The sequence below is a fragment of the Betta splendens genome, chromosome 21 (assembly GCF_900634795.4).
Source record: "Betta splendens chromosome 21, fBetSpl5.4, whole genome shotgun sequence".
Lineage (NCBI taxonomy): Eukaryota > Metazoa > Chordata > Actinopteri > Anabantiformes > Osphronemidae > Betta > Betta splendens.
Window position 1 is genome coordinate 4,279,009 of NC_040899.1, and position 15,512 is coordinate 4,294,520.

Consider the following 15,512-nt stretch of genomic DNA (forward strand, 5'->3'; position numbering starts at 1 on the left):
TGTTAACCATGCAAAGCATGAGTGAGGAAGCACCGACAGCCTAAATCTGCTGAGGCCGTCAGTCACTGCTACGCCAGCAGTGTGTGTGTGTGTGTGTGTGTGTGCGTGCGACCGTTGTGCTTCTTTATTCACACAGATGAAGGGTGACATATACACTTGGCATTAAATTTAATAGAAGTGGATGTTATGGCGAAAGCACTGCAGCAGAATCAATGCGCGCGCGCACACACACACACGCACGAAACCAACCAGTGCACATCTCAGCGTCAATGAAGGTGTTTGGATTCCGCCAGTCGCCCTGAGGCAATAACTCACATTCAACCAAATCCAACCAAATGGAAGATGAAGAGCAAGGGAGGGGAACTAAAATAAGAATCTGATGCTTTTTGCTTAATCATACTCTGCAACGACCTGTCAGGAAAGTCTAGGATGAAGAAAAGTGGACTATCACAGTTATTAAATGTGAAATGCCTCCTGGCTCACTAAGTGATGAACGCCAAAATGCTGTTACGCTTGATCTGAATTGCACTGCTCCGAGTGGTTGATGTGGGCACGGCGTTAGCGCGGCCTCGGGCGCGGCGCTAAACGGCAGGGATCAAAACGTCTGAGTGGCACCCACGTTTAAACGCTCACCACCCCATGGCACCTATAACTGCCGCCTATTATCTCTGCAGGCTGCGCGGCAACAACACAAGTACTCCTAAGGCATGTAATGTCACAGCAGTTTGTGCTCCAATTTAGAGCTAAGCACAAATTGCTTGCCAAGCCATTTCAATTCTGAGATGCAAATTACTGTGTTGCGTGTATGGGTGGAGAGTTAATTAGCTGGAGTAGTCTTACAGGCTCCGAACCCTTAAAAAGCTAGATTTAAAGCCTAATCATGCTCGCTATACGGTGATTGTGTCGGTAAGCCGGAGACGACTGGTGTTGAGGTACACACTACTTGTTTAAGTAAATCTTCTCTTAATCTCGTTACATGCCGCTTGAAGCCAGTCATCGAAGCTGTATCCTTAGCTTTAGTTCTGTATGGTTGTCCTACTGCAAGTCATGTTATGCAATGCCAGAAGACTCATAACAGTGGTAAAAGCATCATTTTGATTTGAAGGCAGACAATGAATTGTAGGAAAAAGTAGATCATTCTTCATAATTCACAAGTGGTCTGATAATGGGAAAATACAGTGATCCAACTTAAAAGCACATTGGCTCTGCCTCCAAGTTCCGTGCTTTCCCACAAATGGCTCGTCTCCATCAACAGAACGATTACATGATTGATGAGCACAGTGCGGGACGTGTCTGCAGAGTCGGGCTCATTATGGTGACGCTAAGCTCTGTGCTCAGGCCTTCTGCGAGCAGGTCCAGTGCATTTCCACCTGCAGAGCCAACCCAGCATGTGGTCCAGACCCGAGGGGCTGGACCACATGCTGGGTCTGCAGGATCACTGTGCCAGCTGCACGAGATCCGGACGGTCAGACCAGTTCTACAAGTAAATGGTCACTGTTCATGTCCCACCTTCTACACGATATAATTATTAGATATCTCACTCTTAGCAGCTGCCTTTAACAGCTGTTCAAATGAGGAGCAGCCCATTGTTCCTGAACCTTCGGCTTGTGATTGACCGAGCACACCTATTTGGCAGTGGGCAGGGCAGGAGAGCTGGGAAACAGGCTTTGGCTCTGGAGGAGATCTGGCCCTGCCCCGGCTCGAAATGGCTGTGTGAGCGCCTGCACTTGGCAGCCAATCGCTCTCCGGCTCAATCCAAAAGGAGGAAGGCCAAGCTTGTTTGCACAGTTTCTCATTGAACAACTCCATATTCAGTGTTGGTCCCCAGCAATCAAGTAAAAAGGAGGCAAAAAAGCTGAGATCTAATCACAAACACATTTATATACACAATGGAAGATTGGAAGATTTGATTAGAAGGTGGAGTAACAAGAAAACTATGCAAACCCTCTGTGGCCTGGTTTTCTGCATGAAAAAGTCAGATAATATCAGATATCTAAACCAGTAAGACCTGCATATATTGTAATAGTAGAATTGCTTAATAATTAATGTTTTGTTGGTATCAGGATAACTTTCACCAACTAGTGAGACCATCTGTAACAGTGGCTCCTGCTGCATTCGTCTAGCTGGGCCTACACTTAATTGGTTGACTGGTTTCAGTCAGATCACCTCCTGCTGTGTCATTTCCAAGCCAGCTGATCCCGGAGTGTCTCTGCCTCTCATTTACCGAATCAATCCTTGTTGCAGCAGTTTCCAGGTCATACTGAGCAAACTTTTCTTCATTGGTCACAGTACGACAGCTTGGGCCGAAGAGCACAGGTGTTGAGTTAACACCTGCACATACTGTAACTAAACATCTGGACCAAACACAATATTACAGAAGATTTATTCAAGATCTGATAAAGAGGATCCAAATTCTCTCTGGCTCAATGATTCATGCCTGAGGCTCACTCAAATTTTCATAGAAGGAAAACAGTTCAAAAAAGCAGAGTAAGCGGTCAGAGCAAATGTGTGTGAGCCGCTTCAGAAGCACAGGAGCTAAACATGCTGTTTACAGCACTGTTTACATTTGGCAGCACACAGAGAAATGAGTTAGGGCTGCCATTAAAAAAAAAAAAAAAAAGACGACGCAGTCTTTGCTTTTCCCACCTCCAGCCTAACAAGCAGCTTCACGCCTAAATAATAGCCTCATTTTTCTGAAGTCACTCCTTCACCTTCAGTGCTAAGAGGCACCACTTTGCAGTTTCATTACTTTTGAGCTCCATGTTCTGCACTCAAGGGATCACCTGTAACGGATCACCTCACCGCAGCACACTTTTATCTTAAAACTTTTTATCTTCTTAACTAGAATGGATAAAAGAAATGTGGAAGGGAGAACAAATGCAACCTCTTGACAGAAGTATAAAGATAGAGGTGTGACGAGAAGTGTCTCATTCCCCGCTCTCCTCTGTGTGATCTCCTCTCAAACAGCACCTGCCTGATGATAACCTTGAAAAAAAAAATCCTCCTTTTGTCTTTTGACATGCTGCTGTGTCGAGACCTGGAAACTGAATACCGAGCTTTTTTCTCCAACCTGCGCCACACAACCACTCCCATTCACTCGTCTTCCTCTTTGGCTGGCTCCGACTGAAGATGGAGAGCACGAATGCAAATTGCATAGCGCAATTGGCCGGGCTCTTCAAAAAAGATGGACAGACGCTTCAAGTAGGTTCAATGTGCAGCGAACAGAAAAAGAAAGGGCAAAAATCATTACACGGAGATGAGTGATCACATTTTTCAACCTTTCCGATATTCCTAGAAAAAAGGACTGTTTTCGTACGACACTGTCTTTGAACTTTCAAGTGTATTCACAAGAGGATGGCGAGTTTATGGCTGACTGCAGAAAGTGCAGCTGTTAGAACTTAGGCTCACTTCCAATTTCAGCACAGCATGGTCCGAGGTGTTCACATGTAGGCATCAGTGCAGTTGTCCATCAGCAGCCGACATGTGATGCTCTGAGCGTGTACAGTAACTGACAACGTTTGATCCTTTAGATGTAGATTCCACATCTCTTAGGTAAAGACAGTCATAGAATCAGGAAGCCAGAGACCACATTGGCCGCGATTTCTCTTCCTTTGTGTCAAAAATATCTCACTCAACAAACTGGTAAACAACTTTTTTCTTCTACTCCTCCTCTGGGGCAGAAAAACACAGTTTCTGCTTGAATCAGGAGGATCCCAGTTGGCTCTTGGTAGGCTGTCACTGCATATCTGCATACAGTTCGGCTTTCTACCGGTTCTGACTCATGTCACTGGGATCCCTCTGTGCATGTCTCACACAGCAGGGAATTATCCAGTTTACCCCTGGATTCCACCGACAGTGAATGTCAGCCGTCGCTGGCCGAGGTATTTGTCTCCATTTGTGTCAACAGAGTGTTCGGGTTGATTATGCGTCACGATTAAAATGCAGCGTATGCTCTCCGTTCTTTGACGTTAAAGAGCTCCCACTGAACAGTAACAGGACGCCCTCTGAAAGCTCCCAAAATGTGTCTCAAGATGCAACCGTGAGATGAGAGTGAGGAGAAACCCGAGCACCTATTCATCCCATTGTTCATTTAAGTGGACTACATTTGCAGCAAGCTGTGCAAATTGCTGGAACAGTGAAGGTTCTGTAAATGGGAAAATCAAAGCGGCCAAATGGACTGCTCCTGCTGCTTTATTTTTATGCAGAAATACTAGATGAGCATCTTTTCATACTTGGGTGCAACTTATTCACCTAAAAAGTGACAAAGATCAAGATTTGAGTTTATTGGCGCATGTGTTGGCGCTCACATGGTCACCACATTTTTACAAAAGCCATTCAAATGAGGCACAGAGGACTGTACCTCAGTGCTGTTAATAACACTTTATATTCAGAGGTAATAGAGCAAAAGTCATATGTTTTTCTGTTAAGTGTGTGTTTGCTGCCCACCTGGCTGACTTTTGCAGGCGTAAGGACCATGTCAAGGACTCCCGTCCAGCCGGCAATCACGCCAGTGGGGACTGCATAGGCCAGAGCTATCATCAGGAAACGCAGGTTACTGAATGGGACAAAAACATACAATTTTTAAAATTAATTCAAAATGTCCTCAAGTATTGTTTTTATCATAACCACCACAAGGATGAGACCGTGTTCAGGGCCAGTGTTTACACTGATTAGACATTCTGTCAATGTAGCATTTCCCCAAGATCATATTTACAAAGCTTGTTCTATCCAACAGTCTTAAATTAACAGTGATATTACAAAGCTCAAGTGTTTACGTTTGAGAATCTCATAAATCTGATTAATCACAAGTGTAAAAATCCTAAACATTCAAACACACCACATCACAGCAGGAAAAAAAGCAGGACTTTTTGGTAACTGCAGTTGTACAATAACAGAAAGCTGCAATTGCAGGATAATTGAATACTGGCAGTCAGTACCAGCAAGTACTCAAACGAAGTACACGTAATGGGTAAGAAAAAGAAGTCAACAGCTAACACTAATATTAATGCCAATCCTGTGTGCATGCATACATTCAGACCCTTACAACAAGGGGACTGCTGTTAAACAGGAGCACAGCCTTTCCCTTTCCTGACACTAGTGCACTTCAGACAATGAGTCACTTCCATTCACAGAATTCTTTGAGTGCCCTGAAACAGACGGACAGTGTCTCTACTGCTGCCTGTCCTAAGGAGCGCAAACCGGTTTGGCCTTGGAGGGAATGTTGAGGAACGGTCATAAAAGCTATGATGGAGCGCCTTCTTTTCTTTACTCCAAACACCTGTTTTACTAACTTGGCTTCAAATGCAGAAAATCAATATCCATGCATCTTCCTCTCTTTTTCTCATCTGGCAGCAGGTTCGGACAACCCAAGTCAGCAGGCACATGCCAGGTACTGAGCAAGACAGCAGAGCAAGTCTTCTCTTCCTGGTGATGAAATATTTCCGAATAAGTCTCAAAGCTGGCAGCGTCATCAGCTAAGTGCCATTTGTCCTTGGCAGACCCAGCTGGAGATCAATGCATCAAGATGACAAATTCCAAAGCCAAAGTGAGTTTGGCTGCAGAAGGGGCAGTCAGCAATAACCCAGGCTTTGGACTGCTTCACGTCGCCGTGTGATCAGAATACAATGCTAACGTTGCACCACCCATGCAGACACATACAGGCTTTTAATTAGACTGCTGCTGTGGCAGCAGATGTGAACAGCTGGAAGCCCTCATCACGCTGGTGATCACTAACCAGTGTTCAGACCCTGACAGGGTAAATGCATGAACAGCCCAACTGACTAGTTGGCTGCCACCTGTTGTCACTTTGGAGGCCAAGAAGTGTTTTTCTAAGCTTTCACAAATACAAAAATTGGCTTGATGAATGCCCCAAAACCCTAAAAGTTGAAATCTAATCTGGAAAGGAAATCTGAGGCCTGATGCTGCTGTATGGAGACAACATACTGCTCAAACAGGTCACTGGAAGGCTGCCTATCACAAGTGGAACAGAAACCCTTTCAGCTAGATGGCCTAGATATATTGGCCAGTGTGTCTATGTGTGGGTTTGCCATGTGTGAGTGTCTATGAATCCAACATTATGTATTAGAATTCTTTCTTTTTGGTCCCTGCCATCTATCAGAGGGAGCTCTTAAGCCTCTGCGCTGGTCAGAAGCCTGTGGAAAGCCTGGCTCTCTAACTAAAGCTATTTCCTACTACAGGGGACCAAGTGTAGCCAACAAAGCTAGGCCAACTCCCAGCCTGCCATCAGCCGGCTTTTCTTCTCCTTTCTCCAGCTCTTTAATCCCTGGCCACTGCCACGGGCCTCATTCTTCCACAAGGCACGCAAAAAGCACAACACTCGCTCCCCAGGCAATGCCATTTCCTCATGCCCTGGAGGATAAATACTGTCTGGGCTCAAAGTGTGATCGTAGGGCATCGCAGGGTTACAAGTGGCATGTGATTCAATCATCAGCTCTAGATCTGCTATTAGCTCTGCTATTACCACTTTCCCAGAGAGGAAGATAAAGGTGATGAAACATCAATGAATGCATCTTACCAATACTGGGGTTTACAGCCTTGTCATATCAGATCATTTTGCTCCTTTGTCAGTGGTGCTATGAGAATATATTGGTAACTGACCCTGATGGCAAAGTTGCTATGATGATGTTGTGTTCAGCAGCATCTAGCGTATTATGGCTTGGTAATTAATCTTCAGGGGAGGCTGGAGTGTCTTTGATAAGAACCCAAGCAGATGGTGAATGGCAGACCCCTTCATTAGGATTCCATATCCCTCGTCAGAGCGAGGCTCACTTTAACTTTCTAAGACAAGAAGCGCACTGCATGCGCAAATAAGAGGCCATGCTAGATCTAATGGACTCGCAGACAAAGTGGTTAGAGCGCACTGAAGGTACTGAAAATATCTGCTCCTGTCTGATGCCATGAAGCATGACAGCTCTTGGAACTCATTCGAAATGCGGTACTGACGTTGCACTTGCTTCACACGTCTACACCCAAGTTGAATCAAGGGCAGATCGAGTAAGGCATACTGAACAATGGACTGAAAGAGCAGTTTCAGCGAAAGGCGCTCTTGGGTACGGGACGATTTCAGGAGCGCGTGTGCGCAGGGGGCTGCTTGTGCGTACGGTGGTACCTGAGAAGTCTGCAGATGCTGCTCCGGTAGCTCAGTCGCTGGCTGGCAGCAGCCACGCTCGGAGGGATCGGTGGGCGTGACGGGAAATAGAGCAGGATTGCCGCAAAAAGCACAGCAATTGCAGCCAACTCTGTCAGAACAGGGCAACACAGATGAGAGACACAGTGTGTATTTTTCATAAATCACAGACAAATCTGACATTTTGAAAAATGTCACTGTGACATCAAAAAGTTTTGCATAAGCTTTATGGTCATTACACAAATATACTGTAACAACCTCAACAGTCAGTCATATAATTTGCCAGTGTTGGTTCATACATAAGACATTTTACTATTATTACAATAAGGAAGGATTCTTTCTTAAAAGCTCCAATGCTTCTATATGAACCCTCAATCACATACAGGTTGATACTACTCCCTGATAATGTTGCACTGCCCCCGACAAATATTTGTCGTATGTTGAGGCCGCTAGTGTGCTAATCCTAACGTGCAGCTTACGGTATGACTGAGAAACAAATAACAATTCTACCCTGGACAAAAGCTGCAGCTTCCATTTATTTCAGCATATTTATTTTTTACACTCCATTTTTAATTTTCTAAGTCAGTTAAGCATAACAAGCCCAGGAATCTTATTTTTTTTAAAACGGTGGTTATAAAAAAAAAATAAAAAAGATTATTGGAACATTCTGATGTTTGTGAAAAGTTCTTTGACCCGCTTCCCTGAATGTATTTTTGCCCCTTTGCGTCCCTGACATGATGCAAAAATTATGCGCCATTGATCCTTGGATGCTCTGAGGTTCTCACCCGCATACATAACCAGCTGGATCCTGTCTCTGATGAAGCTGTCGGACACCGGTGCTGCAGTGATGGTCGCTGTTTCGTTGGGAGCTGGCACAACCAGGGGTCCCACTACGAATGAAGCAGCACCTCCCAGGTAGGAGAAGAGCGACGCCACGGCTGTCGCAGTGGCTCTCTGGTCGGGCGCGAACCACGTGGTGGAGAGGTAGGGGCCAGCACTCATTATGGTGGGGCCGGCTAAGCCGTTCAGTAACTGACCTCCATGAATAACCCTGAAACGGAGACGGGGGAGGAGACAGATTAAAGCCCTCATTGCGATAACGTGGCGTGATCGTACAGGCTGTGGGTGTGATTGACAAACACCTGTGTTGCACTTTGGAATTGGTTTTGAACAACAAACCCAGCAGAAAAACACAATCTTGTGGTGAAGGAATTGCATAAAACAGGGAAATGCATTAAAAAAAAGCAACAAATGAGTCTAGTTTGATCTCAGACTCTCGTTTGGCTAATTCAATTCTGACTGTTAGCCTCAATTCCAGGTCTTTGTAATCATTTTCCACAAAACTATGATAGTTTATATCACACACGACTTTGTATGAGTCCAGTTATTGTAATAACCAGATAAATTACTGTGGTGGTTACAGTTGTGAGCTACGCATGAGTGTCCTTGTTAATTAAGTTCAAAACAGAAGCAGACAGACATGAACTGAAAGCACTTCATATAAATTCCCAATAGAACACCACCACAATGGAAATACATAGAAATAAATAAAAGAAGGTGTAATTATCTTCAGGGATTTGAGCAGCAACCTGCCCCCATGAGAACCCAAGTTCCTGTCTGAGTTGAGCTGCGTGAGACAGATGCACTCTCAGATGTTCCCTGATGGCACCACCCTCACCATCCCTGGCACCAGCCAGAAGTGTCTGACTGAGACAGCCAGCCACCAGAGACAGCGCACAGTTGATTGATTGTCTGCGAGTGCAGTGAAGGCACCGTTCATTCAGAGCAGCCTGTGACAGCTCAGCGGGGGGGAAAGGGAGAGAGGGAGGAGGCGGAGGGGAAAAACATCAAGGAAAAGAGAGAAAGAAAACATCCTGGGCTAATTCTGACTTCCTGGGTACTGAAAAAGATTTAGCATATTTGTATAGCAATCATACAACTCAGAGTCTCTTCTGATCGTTCTCCAACAAGCAGCCGAGCAAACTGGAGGTGATGTGTGCGAGGCCACTTTGCTGCCACACCGTCATCTTTGGCGTCAATCCATCAACACGAGCATTTAGAGAATGTACCTGCTGAGAAGGTGTTAAATACCACGCGCCAAGCTCGACGCAGATGCTTCATAGTAATGAGGGATTATAGAAACAAACCCAGGGGGACATCCCTTAAAAACAACCAGCCTCATATATTTAAAGATAAAACTAAATACAGTCTGAAATGTGTATTCTGAAGAGGCCACGCTGCAGATCCATTATGTCTGGCACCAACAGAGGACTGAGGTTCAATGGCCAGTCCTACATTTTAAAAAGCCGTGTCTTACTCTTCAGACTTAAGGCAGGCACACACCAGCTTGTTTACTCTCAGCGTGTTTGCACTTCTCTGCCCTCTAACTCGCTCTAACTTCGCTGTCCAAAGCCCTGGGGTTCACAGATAAATGTGTCATGACAGAATACAAAGTGCTGTGGTCAGTGACAGACTGATTGGTAAAGAAGCTGTTCACCTTTATCGCGTTCCCACATCTCAGACCTGCTAACGTCCCAGCCTCTCCTCTGATACTCCATGCCGCTCCATCTTAATTCAACACACTCAGTCTTAACATTCTCAGATTCTAAATTGGGTTTTATCACATTGATATCAGGTTTTAACAGAAGCATATTGTCATTCATGGTCCACTCACACCTGATGGGTTCAGGTGGTGCGTTGCATCTCTCCATGACAATATTACAGCAGATTGTTTACCCTGAAGCACTGATGAACCCACTGCTGTGTTCTTCATTGAATTACGGGTAACTGAAGGTGACAAAAGGTGCAGTCAGCAGCAACTGACCAATCATCTAATCCAGTCCATCAGGTGGGAGTGATGCAGTGCTACTACTGTACTTTGTTTACGCCAAACTCAACTTATGCAATGGACGTGTTCTACTTGGCAACTAAGGCAAGCGAAAGCTTTATGCTTTCATTCAATTACACCACAGTTGCAACATAGAGCAGTTGCTCTGTGTTGGCACAGGAGGCAAGTGCTGCTGGCGCAGACTGGCATTACCAGGGGAGTCCAATCCCCATCATCAAACATTCTGTTATATTATGACCCCACGTGCTCTTTAAATTAAGACTGGGTATTATTATATGTAGGATTTTGTACACAAAACATATTACAATCTGAAATAACTGCACTGAAACCTGAAACGTGAGCCAGTTACTTGGACATCATGATGGTTTAGTAACAATGTTTAAACAGAGTATGAAAGTTTGTTTAGTACTTTCAAAGTAGTGAATTTCAGTCTTACTGTGGCTGAAATTTGCTTCTAATATGACAGGGGATGAGGACAGATGGAGTCTAACATGAGGATGTGTGGTGACATGAAGCAAGCACACTTTGGCAGAAGACGGAAAGCCAGAGAAGAAAGCAGCTTTTTACAAGAGATGATTAAGTAAATCAGTATTGATGAGCCCTGTCAGACGGAATCTGATCGAGCGTGAGACAAAGAAGCCGGCGTGGGGTGAAATTATCCCACTGCCTCTGGTCCGCCAGGGCTGACAGAGCCAATTCTGCCGTCGCAGAAAGGCCAGACCAATTCTGGAAAATGGCACCACAGCAATCGTCACAGTAATATGACAGCCTGCTGTGGCACCTTCAATGTGTTCTGATGGCCAATCAGACAGTGTCTGAGTGAGTCTGAGATCTAACTGATAGGACACTTACTAATCACACTGCCCGTCCGCATTTGAATTTATGATGGTGATGGAGAAGAGACAAAAGAATGATTGCGTGAAAACATGAGTAATTGAAGAGGATAAAACGCTGATGTCTGATTTGAGAGTGGAGCCAATTAGAGCAACAGCGAATCAGTGACCACTGGTGTAACAGCGTCACGTCTCATGATCGAAAATTCACAAAAACAAACATGGATTTTTAAAAACACATGAAATCCTGTTCATAAATAACAGGAAATTCCACTGTTCACAGCTGTCTTTGTTAAACAAAAAAGGAGTTTACCTAAAAATAAAAAAAACAATCAGGATTAAACAGCATGTGGAACAAACAGATCTGCAGGGGTCTGAGAGAGGAACTACACAAGAAGTGTCTCCTGATAAGAGCACAAACTTTCAGCCCCGTGTGTGATGGCGCCTGCAGTGCCCTTGAAGTGGAGCTGGCTGGACATTATGGTTAAGTCCTTTCTCTTTTCTCTCAGGTCATCTGAATTATCATGTAAACACAGAACACAGTTCCCACAGACCATATTTATGAAAGGAAGCAACTGGTCACCAACCCCAATATCTGATAGTTTAATATTGTTTTATCTCCACTACAGCAAAGCAAAGAGTGACACCTACTGGTAGAGCAGTGAACTACGTGGTTTAATCACATTTGACTGATCATTTTCTGTGTAAACCATTAGAAAATGGATCAAATGTTTTTTTTTTTTACATGTAATATGCAAATTAGGCTAAACGGTTTGAACACTTTTGTTTCGTGGTACTTTCGCTTTCACTGTGCTATCCTGTTTTTGAATTCATTTCAAACACTAAAACTAAGGAGCAGAAGTTAATTCAATCACAAAGCAACAGACTGCTCTGACACAGAGTTGGTGTTCAGTCCCATTAAAAACCACAGACGATTAAGCCTGTTTTTTGAGCGTGTTCGTGAACTAGATGTTGGTTTAAACCACTCATTCCCTCTCTGTGTGGAACTAGCACAGGGGATTTCCATTAATAGAACAAGTCTCTATTGACTGTTTGCACTGCATACAGTACACATACACAATACAATGGAAAAGTAGCGCATACATATTTTCTGTAAGGTGAAACATTATCCTATAAATGGACCAGCGTACTTTAAAAGGGTCACTCTGAAAGAAACAATAATCAATAGAATGGTTTATGTTTTATATGATCAGAAATGATAAAAGTCTGGTTGTGGTCAAAGCCTTGAAGTATGGCCAAAGCCAAGATGCTGGAATGTCAAATGTGCCTGGAACACATACGTGGCATCATGAGGTAAAAACACAACGTATTACCTCGCACCGCAAGAACAAAAAAAATATCATATATGTGATTTTCAAAGCTATTAAAGCAATTATTAGAAACATTACCAAGTAAAAGACAATGAAACTGCATTTTTAAAAAGGTCCATTATAATTGAAATGACCTTCATTGAGCCTTTGCTCTTTCTAAAAGAGGAAAACTGAGCTCGTAACTAAAACTGAGACTGAAACACTGGTCATAACACCTTTTACCTGAGTTTTTCCAGTGATGGTCTGTCAAAATGCTGTCTGCTGAAGTTGGCACAAAGGCACAATAAAAAGAAAATGTATTGAGCTGTCTATAAAAAATTCTTCTGGCTGTCAAATGTTTCTGTCTGTCCCTCGACAATGAAGGAGAGGGCCTTGTCTTGCATCAATACATCAGCCTTAGGAGTCACAGCAGTGAATTTGAACTGGTCTGTGGCTTTTTAACCTTCACACAAACAATCTAACATGTAGGGACAAGTATTTTACCTAATTTGCAAACAGGGAGACAATCTGACTCCTTTCTAAAAATCTTTGAAGGGATCTTGACCACACGTGTAACTCTTGTACAACCTGCCAGGTAACGCTGACAGAGGAGTCTTACCATCTCCGCAGAGGCTGTTGTGACAGCGGGATGCTGCGTAGAGCGGATCCCAGCAGCATGAAGAATGCAGACAGCAGAAGGGACGCCCGTAAACCTGGAAGGCAAGAAATGAAGATGATGAAAGCTAGTTACTTTAAATGTCTAAATACCAACTATTACTTCCATTCTCTCTTAGCGCGTTGCTTGTCATGTCTTTTAATGTAAGAATTAAATACACAAAGACAACATAGCTTTTTTTATTTTAGTTTCTTAATAACCTTGACCCATGTCACCAGCTGTAACATTAACCATGAGGAGAACCATCAGGAAACTAAATTCTTGCTTAATCTCTCGTGTGAGAACAATGTTATGAAGTGGCTTTATCCGTCTCAGTTTTGGCCACATGACGCCTGTTTAAGGAAGCTCTCTCCACTTCTCTGTTTCTGTTCTGTTCTTCTCTTCTTTCCATATAAATTGATGAGCACATCAACTGGGGGGTTGCACTTCATCAATCACAACAGGCCAATATGAAATTTGCCTAGGAGCATTATGTTTATGTCAAAGAAACTAGAAGTACAAATACACAAAGTCAATACTCAAGTGCCAATACTTGCTAAGAAAGAACGTCACAAGAGGAAGTGAGTTTTTTTTCCCCAAAGTAAAAGTGCTAAGAATACGCTTTCAGCTGCAGCCCTGTTGAGAAAAGAGGACTTTTACAAAGATTTTAGAATACTCTGAATAGTCCTTTTGTAAAAATACTGTATCTGGGCCAGCAGGGGCCCAAATGGGCCAAGACGTACACCTGCACCTGCCAGTTTAATTCTAGACCAACATGAAAAACGGACACGTAATCTCTTTCTAGGTGGAACATAACAACCCAGAACAGGACCTTTGAGTTGTAGTGGGCAGCCTCAGTTTCACCCAAGCTGCTTATTTAGAGTAGAAGATTTTTGACTTCTTGTTTGGTTTTGTAGTCAGTCAAAAGCGGAGAAGCAGTTAGTCTGATAGCATTTAAACATCATCAGGTCATAGCATTGCTGCTGCAGAGACATTACAGTATTCGGATGATGCATGGAAGCCAAAACTCCATGCAGCACTGCATTTCTGTGTCATGACAACAGCGTCTAATATTCCTGTAAAGCCCTGGAGGCCAGTTGCTTTCAAACGGTGCTTAAAAGCTTTACAACCACTCAGTTAAATGAATGGATCGGTGCTCTCTGACACATTTTGAAACATCAGCATACACATATGTCATGCGCTAAACCCAATGTGTGGTTGCATCAAATTTGGCTTGGCTTCCTGAGGATGGAGACTACGGTGTTGCTGCTGATAAACAGTCCCGACACTTGGGTAATGAGAACTACCCCCAGAGAACCAGGAAGTATCTCCTCTGTCAACTTAGGGAAAAGCCAATATGTACATATGGGAGAGACAAAGCAGCTCAGCAGTTGTGTTGCAACATCGGGATGTTATGGTAATGTGCTAAACAAGGTCTCACCATGGCTTAATGTAATTTGAGAGTTCTGAATGAGCTGAGGCAGACATAGCAGCAGGCTCAGGATAAGGTTGAGCAACAATGTCACTGGTTTGAGGGGAATCAACGGCTCAATTGTCCCTCCACAACTTGTCCATGAGGCTTTTCTCACAAATATGATGAAAAAAAACACAATGTACATTCAGAACACAATGGTAATTAGTGACACATCAAACTCACGAGACGCCTTATGTAATGTTTTGGCAAGTTTGAGCACATGCCCTTTGGCTCATCACCAGGCTGCCTGCTGTCTGTTACCGCACGTCAATCAGGTGATGCAGAGGAACTGGTTCGTTGAAAGGCTTCAGCAGCTCGGCCTCAAGTCGCGTCTTTACCATCACTCAACAACATTTTCTGCTCCTTTACCTGTAAAAAGTCCCTGAGAGCAAACAGGTTTGCTTCAGACTCTGCTTCTAGATCTACCGGGCTTTTCAAATGGTTTGGGCTTTGTCCTTTCAGGTTATTACAGAGTCAAGCAGTTTTACTCAGTATTTGCTGTAGTTGGGATAGAAGATAAGATGTATTCCTTTAAATGTGATGACTAGTTATTTTTAAAATCAGGGCAAATAGGTTATCAAATATTGACAGACAGTGGTTGTCTGGTCAGTGACCACGGCTATCAATAAAACATGTGACCCGAGTAGTTAGTCCGATAACAGAACCCAGAAACGCTCATTTATGCCTTTACAAACAAGATTACTATAAGTAGGATCCGGATTTGGGTGTGATTTAGCTACCAGGCTATAAAAGACTTCATTTAAGGCCCCAGCACTAGCTAGGATAGCAGCCATTAGCTCACCTTTCTTATCCATTAACCACATGAACAGCAGCCAGGGAATGAATCCCACCGGGCCCCACAGCACCAGAACCGCGATGTCGGACTTGGTGAAGCCGTAGGCTTGAGCAGCAGAGTTCTGGATAGGGCCCCAGAAGTTCCACACCATCCCCTGGATGAGTCCCAGCAGGGAGAACAGGGTCAGAACCAGCCATCTTCTCGCGTACACCCTGCTGTTCACCGGCGGGCTGGTCGCCTCCGCCTGGCTGGGCGCGAGGAGCGGCTCCCTCTCGGCCTCGGTGCTCGGGCCGGCACCCATTGTAGCTTATCCGGCTGTCGGTTCGGTTAAAAGCCCGGTGTAAACGACCGCACGAACGGGACGCTGGCCGCCTCGCCGTGTCCCCGAGGTCCACACAAACAAAACAGACGTTGGTTCTGACACTTTAACGTCACTGCGCATGGCCGAA

At 44.3% G+C, this 15,512-nt stretch overlaps 1 protein-coding gene across 3 annotated transcripts in view; it reads right to left on the reverse strand.

The window, feature by feature from the left end:
• slc49a4 (solute carrier family 49 member 4) overlaps positions 1–15,504 on the reverse strand; it is a 28,898-nt gene extending 13,394 nt beyond the window's left edge. For 2 of the 3 annotated variants that reach the window (XM_029135758.2, XM_029135757.2), the window contains exons 1-5: positions 15,070–15,504; positions 12,758–12,851; positions 7,933–8,198; positions 7,130–7,259; positions 4,447–4,555 (exon numbers count right to left, since the gene is read on the reverse strand). In XM_029135758.2, coding sequence (XP_028991591.1) covers positions 4,447–4,555; positions 7,130–7,259; positions 7,933–8,198; positions 12,758–12,851; positions 15,070–15,364 — 894 coding nt within the window. In that variant the 5' untranslated portion in view covers positions 15,365–15,504. Of the gene's footprint in view, positions 1–4,446; positions 4,556–7,129; positions 7,260–7,932; positions 8,199–12,757; positions 12,852–14,234; positions 14,445–15,069 lie in introns of those variants that run through there. The other variant, XM_055504836.1, reaches the window with a different exon arrangement.
• Between the last annotated feature and the right edge of the window lie 8 nt (positions 15,505–15,512).